General features: G+C 34.2%; 2 protein-coding genes across 6 annotated transcripts; both read left to right on the top strand.

The window, feature by feature from the left end:
• The first annotated feature begins 856 nt into the window (after nucleotides 1–856).
• LOC142642079 (alpha-L-fucosidase 2-like) lies at nucleotides 857–12,855 on the top strand. 2 transcript variants are annotated; one of them, XM_075816433.1, is made up of 10 exons: nucleotides 857–1,581; nucleotides 2,818–2,963; nucleotides 3,642–4,531; nucleotides 5,877–6,009; nucleotides 8,638–8,796; nucleotides 9,737–9,961; nucleotides 10,052–10,153; nucleotides 10,252–10,387; nucleotides 11,486–11,681; nucleotides 12,421–12,855. In XM_075816433.1, the coding sequence occupies exons 1-10, from the start codon at nucleotides 1,203–1,205 to the stop codon at nucleotides 12,722–12,724; spliced, it is 2,670 nt and encodes an 889-aa protein (XP_075672548.1). In that variant the 5' UTR covers nucleotides 857–1,202; the 3' UTR covers nucleotides 12,725–12,855. The 2 variants fall into 2 exon arrangements, with proteins under 2 accessions (XP_075672548.1, XP_075672549.1); XM_075816434.1 differs by lacking the exon at nucleotides 5,877–6,009 and having other exon boundaries at nucleotides 8,628–8,796.
• Nucleotides 12,856–16,380: 3,525 nt separating this feature from the next.
• LOC142643241 (uncharacterized) lies at nucleotides 16,381–21,380 on the top strand. 4 transcript variants are annotated; one of them, XM_075817779.1, is made up of 4 exons: nucleotides 16,381–16,788; nucleotides 17,018–17,136; nucleotides 17,436–17,512; nucleotides 21,055–21,380. In XM_075817779.1, the coding sequence occupies exons 1-3, from the start codon at nucleotides 16,643–16,645 to the stop codon at nucleotides 17,456–17,458; spliced, it is 288 nt and encodes a 95-aa protein (XP_075673894.1). In that variant the 5' UTR covers nucleotides 16,381–16,642; the 3' UTR covers nucleotides 17,459–17,512; nucleotides 21,055–21,380. The 4 variants fall into 4 exon arrangements, with proteins under 4 accessions (XP_075673894.1, XP_075673893.1, XP_075673892.1 ...); XM_075817778.1 differs by having other exon boundaries at nucleotides 17,018–17,174; nucleotides 21,055–21,180; XM_075817777.1 differs by lacking the exon at nucleotides 17,436–17,512 and having other exon boundaries at nucleotides 17,018–17,174.
• Nucleotides 21,381–27,874: the final 6,494 nt, after the last annotated feature.

Genomic DNA, 27,874 nt, shown 5'->3' with positions numbered 1-27,874 from the left:
AGCTTCACACACATATACACTTAGATTAAGCTAGAATAGAATTCTATCTTGTATAAAAAAAAAAAAATCAACAAAGAAACGAGATATTTAGCTGTAACTGAAAACTTATTAAAAGTGTAGAAAAAAAAAAGTTAAAAGCTACTTAAATGGTATAATAGGACCTATAAACAGTGAAAAAAAATAGGACTAAGCATGCAGTTGGATTGGGTGTTTTGCCCAATCTGCACGTTCAGCGTTTTTTTAGTGGGTCATGGTGGTACTATTCACGTATGATTAACTCTTTTTTTCACAAATTTTTAGGTAAATTTGGCTCTCACAGCACTATTTACACGTTTAAAAATTATTTTGTTACAGTATTTTCAGCAATAAACGTATATTTGGGAAGCGCGTTTTGAGCGTTTTCCAGTATCTAACATTTTTTTAGTGGGTCCCGTACGCTATTCATGAGACCTACAAATAAATTTTTTTTTTAAATAACTTTAAAACTGGGTCTCACGACACAATTCACACATTTAAAAATTATTTTGTTACAGTTTTCAATAATAAATGTTATCCAAACAAACCTTAAATTTTTAATTTTCAACAGTAATTAGTCTCTGGTTAAAAACTTTGAAGAATACGGTGAAAAAAAAAAAAAAAAAAAAAAAAACCCACCTTAACTCAAATAAACTGAACTTATTTCACATCCAAACAAACTCGAAATAAGCTGTTTCCACATTATTATTATTATTATTATTTTTTATAGGATCTGTTTCCAGTTTCCACATTATTTTATTTATTTTTTGATAGGAGTTGTTTCCAGTTTCCACATTGCAAGTGCAAGTGGGTTCTATATAGTGAGCATTGCAACTCCGCTAGGAGTGTAGTGTTGTGCTGCGCCCAAAAGAGCGATTAGAGAGAGTAGAGAGTAGAGAGTTTGAGAGAGTGATATGAGAGTATGAAAGAGCGAGAGCTAAAGGGAGATGGTGCAATGGAAATTCTTCGGAATGGAAGGATTCGAAAGAATATTACTATTAACTCTACCGATTGTTTAATCTTTCGGTACAAACAATAGAAATCATTATTATTATTCTTTCGAAATCCTTCTGTTTCTTTGATTTCCTGTCATTCCTCTCTTTCACTTCCTTGCTTCGTTAAATTTGCTTCACTCTGCCCTCAGTTTCACTGATTATATTCCGAACTATTCTATTTTTCTTGTACGGATGTTTTATATATGTTTACTCATCGCTTTTCTTTTTGGTCGTCATTGTCAAAGTGAAAACATTTTCGGGTCCCGGTCCCACAGTGGAAATTTAAAAGCAAACGGAATTTTTTACTGTGGTTGTTGTTGTTGGTTTATTTATTTTTTGTTATCACAACAATACAATCCTTTATCTTGGTTGTTTGTTAGAGTTAGAGTTAGAGTTATGGAAAAAGGATCAGGGTGGGATCTGTGGAATCCGATGGAGACGGCGGCTAAGCCTCTGAAAGTGACGTTCAATGGGGCGGCCAACCACTGGACCGACGCGCTTCCCATTGGCAACGGCCGCCTTGGAGCCATGGTCTGGGGCGGTGTCGCGTCTGAGACTCTCCAGCTCAATGGTACTATGTAACCAAAAACCAATGTCTTTTGCTTGCTATTTTTTTAAACTTTAATAAATCTTGTGAAGGTTCAAACTTCAAACCCAACTGGTGTCTTAGTGTTAAAGTAGTGTAATGATACACAGCAATCATCATGGAGAAAGAATGTATATAAATTAATAAGGGTCAGTTTGGTTAGCTCATCTTGTAAAGTATTTTTAGGGTTCAAACTCCACTTACTCCAAACCCAATTGGTGTCTTAGGTCTAATGATAGACCGCAGCCATCATGGAGAAACAATGTAACACTAAAAGTGCGCTTTTAAAATCCAAACCAAAACCCAAAACACCGATTTGCAATAGTTTACATATTGTGATAATTTTTAGTTGCTAAAAGGCCTAAAATTGTTTTAGTACAAAATTTGTATTAACAACTTTCTACTTCTTGCCAAAAGTTGTGAGAAGTGATATGGTAGGAAGTGAAGTGAATCTGCTAATGCTGTAATAACTATTGTGTAGGTACATAAGCTTTGAAAGTTGGAAGAATTAATATGATGGGAAGTTTCATTTTGCTTAATTTCCTTATTTTTGCAGCACCCGAAAATAATACATATGGGCAGTTATTTTTTTGCTGAAATGGTTTGAGTTTCTTGGAATGATTAACATGTGAATGCAGGACTTTTGTGGCTGTCTTTGCTAAATATGGAGTTTTCTTTAATTACCAAAGTTGTACAGTAGCTTCTGCTTTTAGTTTTTGGAGTAATTTTAGTATTGATTGTGATACTGATTGTTTAATTGGCTGCTTTATTTCAATCAAGTTTGACATGCATTAGGCAAAGCTCATAGATATCATATTTGAGTTCAATGAACTCTAAATTAACTACCCTTATAAGTGCTAGGTGGAAGGTGAGGTTGTGGGTTCAATATCCATCGGATGCTTGTGTTACTTGCCAATGATATGTCAGATAATCTTCTGATTAATAATATCATCAGTTTTATGCTTTGTGTTGTACTAGTACAATTGGTGTTATGCCCAGATGGGTGGAAGTGTCTTCCGCAACTAGATTATGGAAGATCTGAAGCTCCAAATTTTTTATTTTATTTCTATGGTTAATTGGCAACCAAATGGAGCATCTGAAATAGATTAACAATATTAATCAAAGTTTATAATAATAGGAAATATACGTTTGTTTCATGGCTTTGTGTGACATACAAATGAGCAGAGAAGTGGACAACTCACAGTGTACAAAATTTTTCAGAAGACACACTCTGGACTGGGACACCAGGCAACTACACGAACCCTAATGCTCCAGAGGCTCTATTAGATGTCAGAAAACTTGTTGACAATGGTAAATATGCAGAAGCTACCGAAGCGGCCATCAAGTTGACTGGAAATCTAGCTGAGGTGTGTTATTCATTTCCTTTAATATAGCTGTTAATTTTCTTATTACCCTGTACATGTAACTTTATAGTGATTGTTGAAACTGTTTTGGTGGCTTGTATTTTATATATAGGCTTTTGTATCCCAAACTGCATTTGATAAATAAGAATATTATGAATTAATTTTTTTTTCCTTTTGGGGAGGGGGGGATTATGGCTACCCAAAATAATACTGTGTTTTTCAGCATCAACTATGTAAGTTACCATGAAAGTGGTCTTTGTTTCATGAAAGAAACTTGCCTTAAAAGGTGATAGAATCTGTCAACGCATGGAATTCCAGTGCTTGGTAGTGATTTCAAGCAATCCCTAGATGGTGATTCTTGCGTTCATATCTTTTTCTCATGTTTGGTGTTGATTCCAAGCAACTCTAGGTGGTGATTCCTAGGTTTTTTTGTTGTTGTTTTCATCTCTAGGTGCTGAATCTTAGGTTCTATATGTCTGTATTGTTCTCTTTTTTTATTTTCAAACAAATGTTCCCCTTGAGAGTTTGTTGCCCTGCATTACTGGTATATAGGGTATCCTAGTTTTCTGTACATTTTTAAAAGCTCATGATCATCATTGTTGAGGTTGATTAATTCATTCACGAAGAAAGCTCAAGTATGTCTGGGTATTATATTGTAATGATTAACTGGTGATGATCCAGGTTTACCAACTTCTTGGTGACATCAAGCTGGAGTTTGATGCTTCCCATCTTACATATGCTGAAGAAACATACCACAGAGAGTTGGACTTGGATACTGCGACAGTACGAGTAAAATATTCTGTGGGTGATGTAGAATTTACAAGGGAACACTTTGCTTCCAATCCTGATCAAGTGATCGTGACAAAGATTTCTGGAAGCAAACCAGGGTGTCTATCATTCTCAGTGTCTCTAGATAGCAAGTTAGATCATCATTCTTACATTAATGACAAAAATCAGGTTATTATGGAAGGATTCTGTCCTGGTGAAAGGTTCCCCCCAGCAAGGGATGCAAATGGCAATTCAAAGGGAATTAAGTTTTCTGCAGTTCTTGATTTACAGATTAGTGATGGCAGAGGTGTGATTCATGTTTTGGATGACAAGAAGTTGAGCATTGAGGGTTCAGATTGGGCTATTTTGCTTTTAGTCGCTTCATCTTCATTCGATGGGCCATTCATGAAGCCTTTAGATTCTAAAAGGAATCCTACAGCAGAGTCTATCAGTGCATTGAAGCGAATTAGGGATTTGTCATACTCTGATCTTTATGCACATCATCTGGATGATTATCAGAATCTTTTTCATCGTCTCTCACTGCAGCTTGCAAAATGCTCAATATCTGTTGGGTCTCTGGATAAAAATGCATCCGCAGCAACCGATTTATATCTTGAAGGATGTAAAGATTATTCAGTTTCAACTGCAGAGAGAGTGAAATCTTTTCAAACTGACGAAGATCCTTCCTTGGTGGAGCTTCTATTTCAGTATGGACGATATCTACTTATTTCTTGTTCACGGCCTGGAACTCAAGTGGCAAACCTGCAGGGACTATGGAATAATGAACTTCATCCAAAATGGGAGTATGTTATATTCTCCTCATTCCTTTAACTATTGTTCTTTCTCTCATCCACTTTTGCTGTATTTTTATTTTGCTTGATATTTCTGCTCTCTCTCACTCTCACACACACACACTCAGCAGGGGTTTAGTGTGTACTTCAGATATATCAAATGTTGTGAAGAACACTCAAAACATTGAAAAGCAATACAAGACACAAAATTTAACATGGTTTGACAAACTTTATGCATACAGCATTACAGCCACAGTCAATGTCAACCAAAAATGCATTATTAATAATAGGAATTACATTCACACAATTACTCTGACAAATCTCACAAACTTAAACTAGTCCAACTCCAATTACACCCGAAACAAATTTTCAATACCAACCAACAAACTTAAAAACGAGATGCTCACAATCCCAAAGCTCCAATACACCCGTGGCTCTCACACTTGCACAATAACAAACTCTCAACTCACACACAGGTATCTTTCAACCCCGAAAGTATGACCAAAGTACTTTTGAAGAAATCTCTCTTTGTTCTACTAAGAGTCTTCTCATTTTTCCATTTTCCCCCTCTTGGGCTAAAATTACCAAATCTTTGCAATATTGTTTATATAAAACACTTAAATACCTATTCTTTAGTGGACTAGAATAGAATACCTTTCTCACTGGACAAGGAATACCAATTTACTTCCTAAATATGGAGTTGACTTTTCATACTAAGAAAGCCCAGAACAAATTCAAAATAAGAATTTGAGGCAATTTCTAACCAAAAGAATGACCTTAATTAGTGCAGCTCGTTGAGTTTGTAACCCCATCTTTCACTATTGCAATTGTACTGTTTTCTTGTACATTAGGTGATCTAAATTTTAAGTATATGGTACTCTACTTTGTTTGCCATGTGGTTGTCATACTTGGATGCATTAGAAGTAATTTATGTCTTTAATTTTTGTCACCATTCCAATTTAAAAGTAATTGGAGAATCAAAGGATGCTTTTCTCTCCTTTTTTCCTTAGAATTTCTTTTGGACTTTTAGAAGTGTTTATATTCCTTGTCCATCTCTCTAATTATTTGGGAGATTTTAATATCGCCAGTAAAAAGATTGTGCAGGAAATGAGGTTGTCTAGAAAGACATAAAAGAGTGCGAGCGAGAATATCTGTCATATCTAAAAGTACTTGAGTTTCTACTTTTTTGCATGCAAAATAATATGCAAAATTGGCTAAACCTCTTCCTATATGTGGTCACACATTGATGTAAGATATTGATAAGTCATAAAGCACCTACACGCCTACAATTACCTTTTAAATTACTTGCATCAAGATTTAGTCTGAGAGTTACTAACTCCTTCATGTTTGTGTTCAGCGGAGCTCCTCACTTGAACATTAATCTTGAAATGAATTACTGGCCTTCCCTTCCTTGCAACCTTAGTGAGTGCCAAGAGCCGTTGTTTGATTTCATTTCCTCTTTGTCAATTAATGGGCGTAAAACTGCTGAAGTAAGACAGTTTCCCCATTCTAGTTTATATTAAGGCCTTAAATCAAATTATTCTATTTCATCCATATTATTTGTTTTTGTTTTTGAAACATTTATTAAAATGTTCTCATGTCAAGCCAATTTTGAACATTCTCAATTGGTGCAAGTTAGCATTCTCATTTTAAGTAGCGGGCATACAGAAATAGTAATAAACTAAGATGAGGAAGTCTTGCATTTGCCTGTGCATATGAGGTTTTCATGAGAAAAAATTTTGGTAATATTTTTTTTGATAAGTAAGAAGAGAATATTATTAATAAGAGAAAAGTGAGAAAAATACAAAGAGTTCATGGTAGTGAACAGAGGAAAAAGGAAACAAAAGACATAAGCAACCCCTTATTTATTCTAATAGAGGAAAGAAAATCCATAAGGGTAGAACAATCCGAGAAACCCCAACATCGATACCAATCAAAGAGGGTCTGCTGGCAAGACTCTAATAACTGAACCATAGTTTTACCCTCATCCTCAAAAGACCGTCGATTTTATTCAGAACAAATAGTGCACATTAAACAGCCTGGGACTAAATTCCAAACATCAAAACTATGCTTCCCAAGCCAATGATACCAACTAAATAATAAGTCCACAATTAAACCTGGCATGACTCAATCGATCCCAAACAACCGAAGCATATACATCCATAAAGAATGAGCTATCGGACAAAAAAGTAACAGGTGATTTACAGATTCTGCATTACAACAACACATACAATAACGATTCGCCAAAGGACGACCATGAAGCATAAGGTTATCCAAGGTTAGAATCTAACCATGAGTTGTTGTCCATATGAAAAAAGCCACTATTTTAGGAACTTTAACTTTCCAAATGCCCTTTCAAGGAAAAGTGGAAGGAGCTACATTTCGAATCTAATGATAAAAAGACCGAGTATCAAACTTCCCACTTCCATTAAGATCCCAACTAAACCTGTCACACCCTCCACCCCTAAGAGTGCGAGTTTGGATGAAATGAAGAAGGGAGTAGGAAGCCGCTAACTCCCAATTATTGAATTCCCTGTAAAATCTTAAACTCCACGCTCTGCCATTATCACCTATAGGAGGGCTTAACACATTTGAAATAAAGGCCTCCTTATTAGCTGAACACGGAAATAGCTGAGGATAAAGCATTTAAGAGGAACATCTCCAGTCCACTTATCTTGCCACAAAAGGATACGAGAACCATCCCCCACCACAAAAGAGACATGCTTTGCGAAAGTTTCCACCCTTCACTAATACTCTGTCATAACCCACAACCATGAGCCCTACGACAAGCTCTAGTGCACCAACCCCCTTTTCCTGCCCCATATTTCATGGCAATGACCCTTCGCCACAGATGAGCGGTTTCATGGCCATACCTCCAAGTCCATTTCCCTAATAGGGCCAGATTAAAAGACGTCAAATTCCGAATACCCAAACCACCAAACTCACGCGGTAAGCAGACCTTTTCTCAAACCACCAAAGGATATTTGAAACACTCAACTGATAAACACCACAAGAAGTTCCTCTGAATACGTTCCAATCTAGTCGTCATAGCTTTAGGGATAGTAAAAAGGGAAAGGTAATAAATTGGAAGGCTTGAAAGGGTGATTTTCAGCAAGGTGAGTCTACCGCCCTTTGACAAATAAAGGAACTTCCAGCCTGAAAGATTCTTTTCCATCCTCTCAAGGATCGGATTTCAAATAGATGTTGTTTTATACGAAGTTCCCAATGGCATACCCAAGTAAGTCATAGACGAACTGCCCACCCTACATTGAGAAATATTGGCCAAAGATTGAATGTTACGCACCTCCCCAATAGGGACAATTTCACTTTTCCTCACATTCACCTTAAAACCAGTAAAAGCTTGAAAACAAGTTAAAACCAGCCTAATAGTAAGAATATGCTCTCTAGAGGTCTCACAGAGAAGAATGGTATCATCAGCAAATAAAATGTGAGAAACATGGATACCGGTAGAATTAATAGGACCCACATGAAAACCCTGAATGAGACCACCTTCCTCAGATTTCTTCAGGATACGACTTAAAGCCTCCATGATCAAAAGAAAGAGAAGGGGAGATAAATGATCACCTTGTCTGAGACCTCTAGAGTTACCAAAGAAATCAGCAAGAGATCCATTAACCAGAACTGAGAAGCGAACGGTAGAGACACAAGCCTTAAGCCATCTCCTCCATCTATCCCCAAAGTCCATCCTCTCCAACAGATAAAACAAAGCGTCCCAATTCACATGATCATAGGCTTTCTCAATGTCTAACTTACACACCACCCCCGGAGTATGATAATAGGAAAGTTTAGTCTCTAACTCAATGCTGTTATGCTTTATACTGTGCCGTTGGGACAGCATAGTGCTTATCCAGATGAATCAATGCGGAAACAATTGTTAGCTTTCAGAAAAGCGGAGGCAGCCTAAACCATGAAAATTTGTTTATATAACTTAGGCAATGAAGCATCAGAAGGCCTAAAACCAGCATGATCTCTGTTAACACCTTTGGCATCTGATATGACTTTTTCCAATAAAATTTTTTCATTTGTATATTCCTATGTTTAATTTTTTTATATCACAAAATGTTATTGGTAAACTATCTCATCGCAGAATGTTACAGGTAAATTATGAAGCAAGTGGTTGGGTTGTACATCATAAGTCTGACATTTGGGCAAAAACATCGGCAGATCAAGGTAATGTTGATTGGGCGTTATGGCCAATGGGTGGAGCATGGCTTTGTACCCATTTATGGGATCACTATACCTATACATTAGACAAGGTAAGATTCTTTTTTTTTTTTTTAACATGTTTATAGCTTCAGTCTATTGTTGGCATAAAAATCTGCTCCTTGTGAGAGGAAGGTTATAGAAAAGACTCTTCTAATAGGTAGAAACTGTACTAGATGAAATCCTAGGTTAGCTTTGCAAGTCTTCAAGATTGCCCTTTGTACTAGAATTGGTCAACTGAAACAAGTTGAACAAAGTACTTCCGTTTGTTCTTTTAGGTGACAGATGGTACTAGGGTAGAACCTGTAGTAGATGAAATCCTAGGTTAGCTTTGCAAGTCTTCAAGATTGCCCTTTGTAATAGAATTGGACAACTGAAACAAATTGAACAAAGTACTTCCGTTAGTTCTTTTAGGTGGCAGATGGTCCTTAGTACCCTACTTATGAAGTAATGTGCAAGGGCCCTGGAATTTAGGCTTAGCTAATTAATAAGTGTGTTAAATTTTAATTTTTCGATGTGATAAAATAAACTTGTTGGTGAACCAATTGTCCAAAGCTAAAGCTCGTAAACAAGCTCAACCATGTACATAAGCTCAGACAAACTATCATGCAACTGCTTATGTGCTGAACCAGAACACATCAACTAATGACAAAAGGTATGAAAGCTGTAGAAAGTAACACACAACCACCCGTGCTATACCAATTGTCATGAACATTTATGTTGATATGTGAATAGCTTCACACACACATACACACACATATCAAGCTCATGCGGAGTGCTGTGGTACTTGTGTCTCATATTTTTAGTGCTACTTTACTAGATCAAGGAATAACATATTTTACTTAGGGGGCTTGAATATATATTTTTTTTACCTTTCTTAAACACACTTTTGTTAATGTTGCAGCTGAGTACCGGTTATAATTTCTGCTAACAGAAGCTAACTTACTGGATGCAAATCATTGCTAATATGTTCTGTCATTTGTGCTTAATTAGGATTTTCTTAAAGTCAAGGCATATCCTTTGTTGGAAGGATGTGCATGTTTTCTTCTGGATTGGTTGATCGAAGGCTGTGGAGGATACCTGGAAACCAACCCTTCAACTTCTCCAGAGCATGACTTTGTTGCTCCTGATGGTAAGTCTGCTTCCGTGAGCTACTCGTCAACGATGGACATGGCAATCATAAAAGAAGTTTTTTCTGCTGTTGTTTCTGCTTCTGAGGTGGAGTTTTTATTCTTTACCAGACAAACAATCCTCCTTTTAATTTTCTTATATTCTATATCTTTATATCGTGATAGATTTTGACCACAGGTTCTGGGGAGGAAAGAGGATTATCTTGTTGAAAGAGTGCACAAGGCTCTACCAAGGCTTTATCCAACAAAAATTGCCACAGATGGTTCCATTATGGAGTGGGTATGTGAGTAGCTTGATTATAAAAACTTCTTGCTTTGGAGTTAGTAATGAAGTTTGATTATACAATGAGATAACAAACTCAGTCTGTGTTAAGACAGGCACAAGATTTTGAGGACCCAGATGTGCATCATCGACATCTTTCGCACCTATATGGGCTGTTTCCTGGGCGCACAATAACTGTTGAGAATACTCCGGACCTCTGTAAAGCTGCAGAGGCTTCTCTCTATAAACGGGGTTTGTATATTTATGTTAATTTTTATTATCTTTCTATGTACTTATTTATTTTGCTAGGAACTAACTAGATTGATTATTTGGTGCAGCTATGTCACCCTAGATTTGGAAAAATAGTCTTTAACTTCTTTTTTTTGGGATAGGCATAGATTATATAGTCTAAAATGTGCTAAGTTTGATCAACCAACATCTCTCCAAGTTTGAGGTTCTATTAACATCCCCCTAAGATCCTTTTTTTTAATGCACCCTTGTTGAGGGGAGTCGACGTGTTACGGGAGGATCTAAGAATAATTTTAGATTCAGATCCAAATGTGGTAGGTCTAATGGGTTTGTGTTTTAGTTGTTTGTTTGCTGCAACACTTAAAAAGGGACATGATTTGAATATGGTTCTTTCTTTAATGGTGTGTCCTTTTTGGTGGGTTTCTGTTTGATTGGCGTTTGCTCTAGGATTTCATTTAAGGTTGTTTTGTTTTCTAATTCCTATATCTTTCAATGCAATCAAAATGTAAATTTGTTGCATAATATTTAACAAAAGTGTTAATTTTACATTTTTGAAAAGTCATTCTAAATTGGTGAAGAAGATGCATAAACTCTAGAAAGCACAAGTGTGATTATTGGAGACTCTTGGGTGTGGCCAGAATGACATAACATTGGATGGGTGTTAGAGAATTTTATACTTATACTTTCAAATGTCTTATAGTATAAAATACTTATATAATCAGATTGTTATACATTATCACCGATAGAAACTATTAAAATCCAAATGTTGTGCGACTTTAAAATGCAAAATGTTGTTTCTACACACATACAAACACAAACAAAAAATTGTATACAGATGTTTAAATAATAAAGGAAGGAGGTCTACTATTATATCTCACAATTAAATTTAAAATATGTAAATACCAACTTTTCACTTGGAATTTGACTTTTTATTGGACTAGAATCACATTATGCATGCTACCGTGGTAAAGATTTTGGATCAACTAATGAACTTATGCAGCCTGAAATCTAGAGTAGCTTTCTGGACTTCATCAACTATGACATTGCCACGACCGGTAGTCAAATAATATTACTTTCTTTCTTTTTCATCATTTTAAACAGGAGAGGATGGTCCGGGATGGTCAACTACATGGAAAACTGCTTTGTGGGCGCGTCTCTACAACAGTAACAATGCATATCGAATGGTCAAGAAGTTGATAAAGCTGGTGGATCCAGATTTTGAGAGACCATTTGAAGGAGGACTGTATGGTAATCTATTTGCAGCACACCCTCCTTTCCAGATTGATGCTAACTTTGGGTAAGTAGCAGTTTTTGTGTGCATTCCAATGATACTGTATGGCAACCATCAAATGATTGTCTAAAGTTCTAAACCTTTCAAAAAAAGAAAAAGAAAAAAGATTGTGTTCTTACTAAAGCCTGATGCCAAGTATATCTGGTAGGTTTTGCAAATTTCCAGGAGTTGAGCTTTGAGTTGCACTTTTTAAAAACATAATAGAGAAAAGAAAAGAAGGGGAGGATTGAAGGGCTTTTTTCTTCTTTTTGGTTTGTGGGGGGAGGGGGTGGCATGAATGTATTTATTTTCCTTGTCATATTGTTGATAAATTGTATCTTTTCAAATGCGGGAGCATCATTGTTTAAGTTTAATGTGCTTGTATCAGGGTGCACATTTTGGTGCTTTTGTATAAGCATGTTAACTTGTAGTAAAATCAGAAATTAAGGTGGAAAAAGAGTAAGAAACCTTCAGTGGAATTGTTATTTTTGCAAGTACCACTACGCTCAATTGCTATTAATGTGCCTCAAACAAAGTCTCTTGTTCATGTTTCAGTTTTATTAAACTATACTTTATTGGAGGTTGTTTAAGGGGTTGAATTTTGAATGCAGGAAGTACTAACTTACCGGCTTTGCGATATCTGAAAATAACAAAGCAATATATTTTAATTGCTGTTTTTTCCTTTAAACCCTGTTGCAACTAGATTTTGACATTGAAGTATCAATATGTTGGTGATCAACACAGCTAAATAGTATTTTGGTTTCAGTTTCATTGCAGCAGTTTCAGAAATGCTTATCCAGAGCACCATAGAGGACCTGTACTTACTTCCTGCTCTTCCCCGGGATAAATGGACTGATGGTTGTGTGAAAGGATTGAGGGCGCGTGGTGGGGTGACAGTCAGCATCTGCTGGAAAGATAGCAATCTTCATGAAGTTGGTCTTTGGTCAAAGGACCAGAATTCTTTAAAAATGTTACACTACAGAGGAACTGTAGTCACAGCAAACATATTATCTGGCATAGTCTACACATTCAATTCACAGTTAAAATGTGTGAAAAAATACTCAGTCTAGAAGCAGCTTTTTCTTGGATGTTAAGATCAATCAGATTATAGGAACGTTACTCATATTGATATATTTTCCTATTTAATCTTACATTTTATTTTTGGTGTTGTTTCTCCACTTAAGAGAATCGCTTGAGGTAATTATCTTTTGTATTATAGTTGCTTGCAAAGGTAATTAATCATTCTTGTTCGTAGCTTGATTTTTGGTTCCTTACCCTCTGCTTTGTATGCTCAAGGGGGATAGGTGTTTCATTTCCATAAAGATATATTTTATTCAACTTCCTGTTGTGTTCTTGATTGCCAGTAACCATTAAACATGTAACTTTTATGTACAGCCTCAACTAACAAGACGAGTGTCAATACTTAGTTGAGTGAAGCCACATAGGGATAACAGCTCAAGCCCACCAACCCTACCCTAATCTGAAATTCCCAAGAGAATGGAATCAACTACTTTGGGGGGAAAATGTATATCTTTGAGTGTCACAATGTATACAGGTTTCACTCTTGTGCATAATTTTATTCACCTCATAATCGATGTTACATTCATGCAACAATTTATCTACCTCGTAATCGATAGTATACTAACAATAATGACATTATGGTTGTGGTATGTTGTAGAATTTGTAGGGATGGCAATAATTCTCCATCTGCTTGACTTGTCTGTCTCAACTTACACTTCCTATGTGTGTGTGTGAGAGAGAGAGAGTCATTTTGGTCTCGTAGATTCGTAGATACTGTCACTCTTAGTCCTTCCGCCCATGGCTCCTGATAATTATTACACTAGATAAAATTTTAATATAATTTTTTTTTTTTGGGCTAAAATACAAATAATCATTTTTAGTTTAGCCGATTGTCATTTTGAGTCATTTTGGTCTTGTAATTTTATATTTTGATAATAATTGTTAGTCTTGAATGGTAACTTTTTATTGGAATGGAGGAAGGATTAATGATAATAGCAAATGTGAACTTACAGGACTAAAATGATAAAAACAAAACTTACAGGATTAAAATGACAATTGACCAAATTTAAAGGGTGTGATTTGCATTTTTGCATTTAATTTTTTGTACACATTCTGTTATTATCTCCACGTAAACACACTTTTCTCATTCTTTTTGTGCACTCTTACAACCTCACAAGATTTGAGTTTGCTTTAGCTGGCTACAAGTCACATGATTATAACTAAAAAGAATGGTAAGCTCACAACACCTTCACATAAATCATAAGTGATAAATTGTTATTGATTCTAATTTGAATCTACAAGTTAAATTACATTTTTACCCACTCATAACAACTAATAAAAACCTACCACTTAAGATTTGTTGTAAAAATGTTGAGTACACAACACTTTCCTATAACTAAAGCAAGTTTTTATTTTGACTATTTATATCTAGTCTTTGATTGGTTGGGTAATTGAGGCATTTGTTAACATATAGAAAATCTATATATAAAAAGAGCCAATATGCTCATGAACCACTTATGAACAGTATTTTTGGTTTAGTGAGTTACCTCTTTTTTTTTTTTTTTTTTCTCTTCAAGTTCACCAATTTGGTTTGAGTTTTTTCTTCTTTTTTTTAAAATTTTTTTTTTAAGGATCTTTATATGTTTACTTTGTACTTGTAATATAAGCTTACATTGTATACACACAAAAAGTGGCAAATATTATATACATTTGCAAAAAAAATAAATAAAAAATTGTACGAATTTTGCAAATGTGTACAACATTTACCAATTTCTATGTGTTTACAATATAAATTTACATTGTAAGTGCAATGTATATTTCTATATATAAAAAGAGTGAATGAGAAAAGTTACAATATTTTCGCTACAACATTTTAGTTTGTTCAATTTTCACTATTTTGTTGGTCGTTTTTTTTTTTTTTTTGTGAATGCATAAAGCTGTAGTAGATTTGCTATATTATTTTTGATTTGTCCAATTCGCGCTGTTTCACATTATAATAAAACATTAACACCACAAATTGGCACAATATTTTCACAATTGTTGATGTGTTAATTCATTAGAGGTCATAACTAAAAATAAAAGTATTGTGAAAAAGAAGTGGTACATCCACAATAATTTTCACAACACTTTCATAACAAATCAAATGTGGTAAATTGTTATTGGTTCTAATTTAAACTTACCAATGAAACTACTTTTTTGCCCACCAATAACAACTTGTAGTAACCTACTACTTAGAATTTGTTGTGAAAATGTCATGGACATGCATTTTTTTGTGTGAAAAATGTTAAGACATCTTGATATCGTCACAATATTTTTAAAACTGCTGAGCTGTCAATTCTTTACAAGTTAAAATAAGATATAATAAAATTATAAAGGTATTATGAAAATGTTCCGTCATTTGGTTGTGTTTTTAGAAATTTTTTGTTGGTTTAATCAACTTTGTTGAGCCAAAATTCACTATTCCACATACAATTTTCTTGGGTTGACTTTTTTTATATTTTTTTTCTTTACACACCATTTTAAGTTAAAACACATAGTTTTACACACAAAAACAAAAACTTAGGAAAAAAAAAAACACTTTTCATCCTTTATGTTTGGGGTAGTTTACAATTCTTCCTTAAACTTTAAAATCAAACAATTTTTCCCTTAATATTTTGAAAAAGAACAAATATATCATATTGTTATTCTCTCAGTTAAACCCTAATGAAAACTTATGATTCTTAAAATATTTTTTTGTGTAATGTTTAAATTTCTCTCGTTAAATTTTAGCATCCCAATAATTTTCTTTATTTATTTTGAGTTTTAAATGGTAAAAATTCTTAGAAAGTTGGAATGATGATATAAGGTGTTTTATTTGTTATCTGAAGAACGTTGATTTCTAGGTTTAAATTTTCAAAACTTATAATTTATCTAATGAAAAATTTGATGTCACATGCGTTTTGTTATCTTTTTTTTTTTTTTTAAATTTTTCTTAGCAAAACTTAGTTGTTTATTGTTGGAAGATGATGATATATGTTATCATTCTTAGAAATTTTTAGAGAGTAAATATATTGTCTTTAGCAAGTAGGTACTAAAAAACTATTATAGTGAAATAAATATTTATATATTAAATAGCTACCCCAACTTTGTGGTTGATCAAAATTCTTATACGAATGAGATTAAATTTTTACGACATAATTAACAAAATTATTAAAATTAATGTCTTTTTTGATTAATGTAAATCTCTACATACTTTAAAAATCAAATGATTTAAGTTAATCGGATGATACAAACAAACTCTAAAATTGACTTTAATGAGTTTAATCACTACTTTTTTTCCATAGCAAGCAAATATTCAAAAAAAAAAAAGGTAGTATAATACATAAATCTTTAAGTTCAACAGGCGAATAATTCCATACAACAAAATAAGAGAAAATGTGTATACATGAATTAAAGTTCAATCACTCTCTTCTCAAAAAAATAAAATAAAATAAATAAATAAATTCAAAATATAATACGATAAGTAAAGAAAAAAAAAAAGTACAGACAAGGGGATAGATAATACTTCAAAGATAATCTAGATTTCAGATTACAAACTGAAAAAACTCAAAACTTGATCAGCAAGTATTGAAACAAAAATTAAATGTATATGCAGTGGTTCCAAAACCTAGTTTCACACTTCTACTAGACAACATAATTGTCACACGATGCGAATCAACACGGACGTAACTAATGAAGCTACACAAATCCTCGTACTTCGCCACAGCACCATATCAATCGCAAAATACTACTAATAAGTATGAAATACTACTGTACTACATAATAAGTATAGTATAATATACATATACTACTAGTATTCATTTTCATTCTACTGTCTATCGTCCTTACCTTCTTAAACCCTCAAAAACCCTTATAGCCCCCACACGCTAATTCATTTCTCAACCACAAAAAAAAAAAAAAAAAAACACAGACTGAAGAGAGAGTGAGAAATGGCTTTAAGATCAGGATCGTCGCTGTCACGCTCTTTGATCTCTACCGCTAGGGCTTCAACGCGCCGCGCATCGCCGCCACTTCCACGCCTCCGGCCTCCGCCTCTCGCCGCTCCCCGCCGCCTCTCCTTCGCTCCCCTCTCCAGGTCTCTCTGACCCTCAAAATAAGTTCCTAAATGTTTTTTACTTATTAGTTTCAAACTAACTAGAGCAGAGTTTAATTTTGATGCTCACACACATACTTATGGAAATTCGCTTTCTTGGGGGGCTCAAATGATAATGATCTATCTTATAAAACAAGTTTCACAATGAATTAGCTATTGGAAAAACATAATGATCCAATGTGTTTTTGTTTGTGTTTGTGTTTTGGTATAGGAACTTGGGAGAATTGGGATGCACACAATCGCTGCTGCCGCTTGGGAACGTGATGGGTGCGACTCGCCTTACATCTCACATTGCTGTCAACGTGCGAGCTTTTTGTGAGCTGTCTCATGGTACCTTCCGCCGTACTTGTCAGGATCGCTAGTAGTTTGTGAGTCTTGCTGTTTTTGGGATACATGACAATAATTAAATTAAATTAAATTAAAAAAAAAAACAACTTTTTTCTACTTTTGTTGTTATGTATCCACTAATGCCTTAGAAAACATTAAAATGTTTTGAGACTTTAAAAAAAAAAAGAAGTCTGGTCATGGTTGTTGTGTTTGGTTGATAGAGTGAGGGCTTGGTATGGTAGGAGTTTGTTAGTATTTTTAAGTGTGGTTGATGAAAAAGACTTGGGATTGGGAATTGATAGGGTGGAATGGAAAAGACGGGTGATGCACGAGGACTTTCAATCATCCAAATGGCAGGGAGAATGATGCTGCATTTTAGGTTATCTTTTTCATCCTTTCTTTCTAAAAAACAAATGTGGTGAAATTGCTGATTTTTTATGAGTAAATGGTTAATGTAGAACCCTAGAAATGATTAGATTAGCAAGTTATTCAGTCAAATAATTTGCATAGAGAAACTTCTTTTTTTTTTTTTTTGGAGATTATAATATTGGTAAAATATTGTGGGTTAAATTTTACATTGCATCCTCTAAGTTTGTGGTTGTTTTGGAACCTAAAGTTTCAATTTTTTTCAAGTTTATCCTCAAACTTTGCAAATGTTGTCAATTTGATCCAAGTCACTGACTCACTGTTAATACATAACACTACAAAAATGATGTAGCTTAATTTTTCTTTCCCATTTTACCATTGACTCTCTCTCTCTCTCTCTCTCTCTCCTCAAACCCTTTCTTTATTACCCATTTACCTTCTACCACCGACACAAAGCACTTGGCCGGCATGGATGGACAGGGGATCAGCCTCACATTGAAGGTCCACATGAGGAAATAGCCTAGACATCCACATATGCCATCAGTCCAGTTGCCCAAACATTGACTATGATTTTTGTTTCTTTTATAATAGCCTGGCATCTTGTAAGAGTCCATGGCCATGTGTGGTACTAGGAAAGGGAGAGGTGGCTGTGGCTTTACTGATTCATTTATGATAGCTTTGAGGTACAGCTGTACAGGAGTTTTTAAGTGTCTTTCTCTTGGATCTTCTTATCAGAGGCTTCCTCCACAATCACCTAACCATGCTGCAAAAGACCAGACATTAGACTAGAGTTCTCCTCAATGGTGTAGTATTTGAAATTGGTTGGGTGCTTGGCATATTTTTATGATTCTTTGCTACATTGTTAACATATTCCTTAATTCTATTGTATAGATTGATTTTAGAAGGGTTTGGGAATGGGTTGATGGGGCTTTTCTGCATGACTCTTTTCTTTAAAAAAAACATTTAGGCTGCGTTTGTTTTAGTGTAAAATATTTTTCGGGTGTAAAATAATTTCAGGTGAAAATATTTTCGGGCAAGGAAAATTATTTCTAGTGTTTGGTTGCATTTTAAAAATTATATTAGAAAATAATTTCAAGTGTTTGGTAACATTTTAAAAAATGCAAATTTTCTACTAGTTTCTCACATTTTCTTAGTCATTTTCTCAGCTTCCAAACAAATTTCATATCAGAAAATCCACCACCACCCACACACCAGCACCACACAACACAAAAACCACCAAAACACCACCACCCACACCACCACAACAACAACAAAAAAATCAGAGATCAAAGAGAGAAAGATTGAGAGATTGAGGGAAAGAGAGATAGATCAGGAAAGAGAGATCGGTCTTTAGCGGTGGCAACAATCTTCAGCGGCGGCAACGAGAATGAGATGCAAGGCTCCGATCTAGATGGCGGTGACGTTGGAGCATGGCCTGCGGTCAGTTGTCAAGATCTGAGCTCAACGGAGGACGGCAGTAGCTAGATCGGGTGGGTGTGGATCGGAGACATGCAGCGGTGGAGCATGGCGGTGAGGTTGAGTGGGTGCAATCTCACTGGTGCTGGGGTGCGATCTTGCTGGTGCGGCGTGATCTGGGCGGAGGGGGCAGCACGATCTGGGCTGGCCTTGGCTTCGCTGGGCAGCCGGAGCTTGGTGTCGGACTGTGTGTGGAGTTGAGGTTGGTGCATGGGCTGGAGCTGAAATGAGGTTGGTCTGTGTGTGAGGAGTGAGTAATTCTGGAAAACATTTCAAGGTAAAATAGGAACGGAAATGATTTTACGAGTTGGCAAGGATTTTTTCGGTCAAACTGAATTCTATTTTCAGTTTGACTTTATTTTCAGGTGGTGCCAAACATGGACCTGAGTGTAAAATATTTTCCAAAAATCATTTACACCCAAAACAAACACAGCCTTAGTTTTGATCTTATTCATTCTAGTGGATTGAATTCTTTTGTTCTCATATGAGGTCTTCAATTCCCACTTTGTCATTCCAATTCTTGGGAACAAATTTGGTTAATTGATTGTATATAATGTAATTGGGTTGTTGAAAGAGTTTAGGGAAGAGAAAGGGAGAGAAAAATAAAGGCAAAGAGTTAAAAGGTTAACATGGGACAGAACTCAAAGGAGGCACAAAAATATGTCATTGTGTTGTTAACAGCAAATTTTTAATAGTCGTGTATGAAAGGATCTCATTAACAATGTTTGCAAAGTTTGAGGATGTAATTGACAAAATTGAAACTTCAAGGACTTAAATGACAATTATACCAAACTTGAAACTTGTAATTTAAATTTTAACCAAGATCATCTTGAGTAATTTACCTATCATTTTAACCCCCCCCCCCCCGGTCCCCCCCAACCACACACACAAACACACAAAAATCTGCATGTGGTTTTTTTATATCTTGGGTTTTTGGATCTTCTTTGCACGTTAAGTAAGTTGGAAATGCTAATTACCACTACTGTAGTCTCTTACTATATATATGATTTTTCTTTTTGGGGGGGGATCTAGCTATTCATGTTTATTTATTTGTTACTTTTATCTGCTGTGGTATGGATGAAATATATTAAGAGTCATACTCAAAATCTCATGTTTTTATCATTTTCTTTGTTCTATGAATACTAGCTATGGTTCTTTTGCTAATAAAGTTGTCCATGTAGGATTACATCAGATTCTAAAAAGACCATATAAAACTTCCAGGGCAACTGATTAAAGTTTTCTTCCATTTGGGAAGAGAAACCATAACTCTTTTGATGGTGCTTTATAGGGTCCTTTTGTTAGCATATTCCTGGATTCTTTGTGTGATGAAAATCATACATTCTCGTTCAACTTTCTTTCCTTCTCTTTTTAAGGTGGGAGAGGAAAAAAGAAGAAGGGAAAGCTCTTCAACTAACATTACATACTTATTTCTCTGATTGTGTGGTGTTGGGAGAATATTTTCCATGTGACTAATTGAATATGCCTATGTTTGACAGAGTTTTGAACCTTGAGTCCTAATTTGATCCTTTAGTTATAACTAAAAATATCATTTTTAACTCGAATGTAGGATTTTCTATCATTTTATACTATGATCCATGCACATATTGATTTTCTTTACTGAGTGTAATGTTTACTTATGTGATATCACAGAAAGGAAGCCAGTGAGCACTCAACTGGCTCCTCCTCCCCATATAAGTTCTAGGTGGAGGGTGAGGTCACATGTTCAAGACACACTGGGTGCACGTTTAACTTGCCAATTAAAAAAAATCACAAAGAGGAACTTTTCCCCAAAAAAAGAAAAAGAAAAAGGATATCACATAGAGGAGAAACTGGATACCTATGGACATTGTCCTTTATACATTGTTTAGGTTGTGGGAGGATGTTATACATTGTCCTTTCTTTCAATTTCATATTAAGCATGTTTTTGCTTGGAGGGGAGGATTTTGCGAAGGTCATTCTTGGGATTTGGGAACAAGTTATGTTTGGGTATCCTGGGATTTGCTGTGATTTTGAAATCACTTGGTGTATGTAGTCCTAAATTCTTACATATATAATGTTCATTTTGCTCTGTCTTTGCAGGTACTTGAAAGGGCAGTTGTATCAGCACATTTGTGTGCCAAAAAGAAGAAGAAGAAAAGTTAATTTGGGGCAGTCGTAAGGAGTGGGTATCATGTAGGAGCTTATGCTTTCTAGTAGGATAGGAAATTAATAAGTTTGTCGTCTAGGTTATGCTATTTCCAAGAAGAAACTTGGGAGTTCCTCCATATCATGGTCATCAACTTGCATTAGTTTTGGCTAGTTGAATCTTTTGTTCAATGATTTCTGGTACAGTTAGTTTCTGAAGCACATCTATTAGCTTTTGCTGCTTTATTTCTTTTTAATAAAACTGCATTGCTTTTTCATCATATGATAATTAGTGCTCAATACCAGTGCACTTGCTGGGGTGGTGAGTATTTTTTTCGGTTCAGGGCACATATTTCTACAGCTGGTCAAATTCAAGCTGTTATGAACTTCTGAGTTATGATTCAATTGCCGACTGAGGTGGGAGTCAGTGAGTTTTGGGTGTGTACACTTGGCAGTATAAGACGGCTGCCTAGTGAAAATGCACCATGAAAGAAAAGTGTGAATGACTGACTTCACAGAAGTTTTGTGACGAGTCTTATGGTTCTGTTTGTCACTATGTTGGAGTTTATGCTTTTATTTTTTTTCTTAAGCAAAACGTTTGGGTTATGCATGTTAATTTCATGATAGTGAGCACATGGGATGCCCCATGTCATGACAATTGTTCACTATGGACGATCTCGAAGGCTGTCACTTTAGGTTCATGTAGCATGGTCTACTCCATCGACCTTTTTTTCGAAGCAAATTGATCTCCAACGTAGAGAAGTTGGTTTATGAATCATTACTCCATTTAATTGGTCTTATAATGGGATATGGTCCATGTCCCCATCCAGGAATTTGTTCCTCTAGAAATTGTATCAAACTCAGCAATACTCACCATATATTTTAAATCAATGCTTTAGATTGGGTCACCTCAATAAGCCACTTTAAAGTTTAAACACCAGTTAAAACGTACTTAAAAATAAAATAAAATCTCATCCAATGTTGCTTTGGATTTGTTTAGAGGATCTTTCTTGAAACTATGGTGGTAAATGAGACTAGCTTAGTATTAAAAGTTCATGATTGTTCATTTAAATTTATCTTGATCATGAGCTGAGTTTGAGCTTATTATCATACTATATTACATGTTCAAGTTTAGTTCATTTTCTTGTTGAATAAGCTCAAACTTTTTCGAACGCAATTAAATTAACTTGTTCCTTTCTCATGTATAGTATACACTATGATTAAATTTATGCTAATAATTAGTAATTAATTAATAGTTGAAATTATATTATTTAAGTTAATTAGATAGAATGATTTTATATATATATATATATATATATATAAATTTATAAAAATTAGATTCACCAATCTTGTATTGTTAAAAATTGTATATACTTTTACTACAAAATGGACTTTATATCATCAATAAATTATAAGTAATGATTTGATATTTTTTAAACTTATTTACACATAATCTAATCTCAAGCTTTTTTTTTTTTTGAAAGCAATCTAATCTCAAGTTTATATAAATATATTTTACACATTTACATTATTATATATTAATCGAGTCTCTTATGAACTTGATCAAAGGCACATTATTATGTTTGAGTTCGGCTTATTTAATAGTTGAACTTTGACTCATGTTAATAAATGAATATAAACAAATTTTTTTTCTAAGTCAAGTTATTCAAAATCCTATGGGAAACCGTTAATTCTCTCTCATTTCTCTCATCTTCAACTTCACTTGAAAGCAGTAAACTTTTATAAGATTATTTTTTGGAGGAAAGAGTTAACAAAGAAATTCAAATCACTAGGATTATGACAGCAAATCCTAGAGAAAGATCCGAACGGATTGTTATGGCCCATTCACTTTTTGAAAGAACCCAATTATTCTGATAGCAAGTTTGCCTAAATAATTACTTAAAAAGAAAAAGAATAATTTTAAAAACCAGCACAACGACACCATCACAAGCATTACTGGGCCATAAACAAAACCCCTCATAGGTCTACCAAAAGATAATTGATCGTTAATCTTGTGTGTGATGGTTGGGCGCACACTCTCGTTGGGATACTTTAGACAAATTTTACTTTCCATCACATATATAGTTTTTTCCTCTATGACCTAATCTTGAATGGTCATTCAAGACTAAAGGTTTGAATTTTGGAAATACAAAGGCTCTCAATCTTATATTTCATGAGAATGTTAACATGCTTTTAGCAAAAAAAAAATAATAATAATAAAATAAAAGGAGAATGTTAAAATGTGTAACTTTAACATAGTGGACATGATTTGGGTCTAAGGCTTCTATGTATTAGATCTAAAAGTCAAGAATTTTTGTTTGGGGGACCGAGTTTTGACACTAATATATTAGTCAAGACAACCCCCTACCTCCCCACACACACACACGATAAGCTATATATATAGACAAACTCAAAAAAAAAAAATGCTTAGTATTTTCTAGCAAAATTATGTTTGATGACGATCTTTTATTCGTAATGAATTAAAAAGTTTCATTTTCAATATAAATTATCAAATTGCATACCAAAGTGAGTAAAAAAACATTTCAATTCAACTAATGAAATTTTCAAAAACATGAATTATCCAAAACTTGGAGAAACAAGTTTGACTTCAAACATATTTGAAGCTATTTTGCTCTAACCCATTATGTGACAATTAAAGAGACATTTCGTGTGTAGTTTTAGTCACAATTTTGTTTTAATGAGTCAATGACTCGTTTAATCGCTACATAATGGGTTGAAAAAGATAAATCCAAACATGTTTGATGCCAAACTTTATAATATATATATATATATATATATATATATATATATATATATATATATATATATATATATATATATATATATATATAAGAGCACATTTTACAATAAACAATAAAATGGAGAAAACTAAAGTTATGTTTCTATAACTATTAGACCAATTAATTTTTTAAGAGCAACATTGGACTACCTCAACTAAGGGGGGGGGGGGACTCCTTTTTTTTAGGTTAAATTTTCAAAGTGCTAAAATATTATATATATACACACACACAAACAAAGAAAATTTTCAAAACTTGGGGGGGGGGGGGGGGGGGGGGGGAGTGCCAATATGTGTAGCTCCGCCATTGAATAGGATGTTAGGTGTCCAACTCTAATCATATGTCAATGTCCTATCAAGTCTAGTGCATAGGTTTAGTAGATCCAACTACCCAAGTCTTGCCCTATACTTGACATGTGAAGGAAAGAGACCACTAATAATATGGCTACTTAATAAATAAAAGGATAAATTGCAAAGTACATTCTAAAGTTTGAGGTTGTTTAGATTTTACACCCTTAAGTTTGGTTTTATTAGCAAAATCTCATCCTCCGTTAGTTTTGGATGTTAAGTGACACGCTGATGTGCTAAAGTGTTTTTTTTTTTTGGTTGCCAAATCGGTCTCCCAAAATGATGTCGTTTCACTTGAAACAAAGAAATGAGTTTGGGTGTAAGCTGAATTATGATTTTAGTAGTTTTGGGAGGTTGATTTGGCAAACAAAAAAAAAAAAAACAAAAAGCATATTAGCACGCCAACATATCACTTAACAACTAAAACTAACAAATAGTGGGATTTTTTCTAATGAAACCAAATTTTATAATGTAAAATTCAAACAACCCCGTACTTTAGGATAAAGCAGTGTATTTTGCAATTTACTCTCTTAGTAATAATGTGCAATACTTGATTGCTTTGTTTTGTTCATATATTGCTTTAATGTACTAGGATTGAAACAGTTCACCTCAGTATCATTTTCTTTCTCAAGGCATATTTTGTTGTCTGGATTCTTGCAAAGTCTTTTAACTTGTATTCAAACATGAAATCTCAAAACAAAACAGTTTGTTTGATTTAGATTTGTAAAAATAATGCTTAGGCAAAAAATAAAGATATAGTGTCAGTATGTCACCTCCCGTGAATCACGTTTCATCATTCTTTCATATACTACCAATCCAATATGTATATTTTTTTCCTTTCTTACTGGGAATTTTCCTGGCAGCGCCTGTTTTTTCTCATGATACCTCCTGAACCTTTAATAGTGGTGATCTTTTTGGTAAGTTTTCTTATTCGCCAACAATGCCATAGAGAACTAGAGACCTCATAATTATGGTGGTGCTCTTCTTCGCCGTTACTTCTCTTGAAAGATGATTGAATTATATGGCTTTGAGGTCGCTTCTCAAGAATAAAACATAGGGGGGGTGTGTTCAGTCAACATTGGAGTTAAGAGTTCATACTTCCATAAGGGACAGTGTGTGGGGCTAAATGCAACTTGCAACTCGTTCATTGTACATATGCAACTATTTGGAGAGAACATATCCCAGGAAAAAAGTTGGTGAAAAAACTTTGTCGAATTCTCTTCTCACAAGTGGTCCTTCAAAAACACTCATGAACTAAAAAATCCATGGGATTTGACTCTGTTTCATAACTCTACAGAGAAAAATGTCTCTCATCTGAATGTGACAGGATTGTCGATTATTGCATATTTGTAACTCTATCTTTAAAATGTTACACTTAAGTCTCTATGCTTTTAAAGTTATTTTAAAAAATATTTTATTATTGTCTAAATCATAGAAAATTTTGACATAAAAAACAAAATTCATATCATGTCATAAGTTCAGTATCATCAAAGTGAAGTGACATTGGTTTCATAAATGTCGTTTGCTAAATAATTACTATTTTTTATCCTTTAGAAGTTAGTAAGGATGTCTTTTAAACATTTTAAAGTAAGTATAATTTTGAAACAAAAATTAAAGGTTAAGGATAATTATGCAGTTTAACTTCTTTTCCATAACACGATATATATATATATATATATATATTTTTTTTTTGAGAAACAAGTAGCCATATTATTAGTGGTCTCTTTCCCTTCACATGTCAAGTAGGAAATGAAGAATTTGAACAACAATACTATTTGCATTGCAACTCGAAGAATTTTATCTAATCTAAAATGATGATTGCATCTACAACCAATAATATATAGCCTTTTGCTTTATAGAGTTGTATCAGTATACCCTTAGCCTTATCTCAATTGTTCTTCTATGAGAACTACTGTGAACTAGAGTTTAGAAAAATTGGTGCACTCCAAAAGTGTTTGGACTTTGGATAAATTCACTCCACCACTTGCACCAATGTCATCATCATTAAAAAAGAAAAAAGAAAAAAGAAAAAAAGCTTTATCTTAGCCATCTAGTGTCAGCACCATGAATTTCGTTCTATTTACATATGAAAAATTCTAGTACCACACCCTTGGTCACAACTCGTCCATGTGGTGAGTTGTGGTTGGTGGAGGGATGACCCACTATTACCCTTCCACCAACCACAACTCGCCACATGAGCAATTTGTGGGCAATGTTGTGGCCAAGGGTGTGGTACCAGAAGTGCTCTTTGCATATTATCAATGGTATGGTATCCATTAAAAGCTTGTAGGTCAAACATTCTTTCAGTGACAAGTGACAGCAATTTTAATTTTATCTTCCTTTATTGCTTCTTAAATGACAATAATCTCCCATTATCCAATCAAAATTATTGCATATTGATTATAGAGGCTGTATAGATTATAGAGGCCAACTTAGTCTGTACTCAAATTAGAATCTTGCAAAAGCCAAATAAAGCGGAAAGGTTTCTTCTTCTTCTTTTCAATAAAAAAAATTTGATACTTACAAGTTACAACAAGGAGAGATACTTCTTGCAAAGGAAAACTGGAAATATCATTAAACTACATAACTATTGACTAAAACTGAAAAGTTGAGAATCTATGAAGTTGTATGCGTGACGAGACGAATCATAGATAGATTCTGATTTGTTAGAAGTAGTTTTTTTTTTTAGAAACTTAGAAGTAGATATTTGGATAAACTAAATTTGCAAAAGAAAGTTCATAAATTTAGGCCCTAATAATATAGGCCGATGTCTGTAATTTATACAACTCGATTATCTAGTTATTAATAAAATCCAGTGAACCAAAAACTTAATCAAACTATTTAATATCAAAAAAAAAATTCAAATCAATCAACTTCTAATTTTCTTCTAACATCAATATTAGCAGTTTTGAGATCAGCTCAAGGGGGCTGCCACTTTTAGCCTTTTAAGAAAGTTGTAACAGTAGCAACGGACAACCAAACACAATGTGACTAAATTTGTGTACTTAAAAAAAATCTGAAATTTCATTCATTGATTGGGGGTATTATTTATCTTTATGTGGTCTTTTGTGTGGGTGTGTATTAGAGAGAGAGAGAGAGAGAGAGAGAGAGAGATGGTCTTTATGGGAAACTGAACTTTAATTCTTCTCAGATTTTATAAGAAAAAAGACTTGGAGAAAGTACAAGTGGCTTAGTGCACTTCTCCTAATGTACATTGAAATGAAAGTTAGAAACACCAACAATCCCCAGCATGGGGACACGCACATAGATACACCTGCTCAAAAGAAAACACTACATCAAAATGGGAACAAACCAGCCCATTTGGTTTACTTTTTATCACCATTATTGGCAAATTTCAGGGACCCAACAACAAATCAAATCAATACGCCATTTACTAATCTAACTAATCTTTTCCAGTTGCTATTACTGAGTTACTACAATAGTCGCATTCAGTAAATTAAAGCTCATCATAAACTTTTACTTTTTTTAGGGCAGACAGAAACTTATCATTCACTCACTTCTCTGATCAGGACAAACCTCTTTTCTGGTGGGTGCCATCTTTATATTATTTCATACCTACTTGACATGAAATAGTTTACTGACTAGTCACTGTACTGGTCAGTGAATAAT

Source organism: Castanea sativa, chromosome 7, assembly GCF_040712315.1.
Source record: "Castanea sativa cultivar Marrone di Chiusa Pesio chromosome 7, ASM4071231v1".
Classification (NCBI taxonomy): Eukaryota; Viridiplantae; Streptophyta; class Magnoliopsida; order Fagales; family Fagaceae; genus Castanea; species Castanea sativa.
This window is presented reverse-complemented; position numbering and strand designations above follow the sequence as displayed.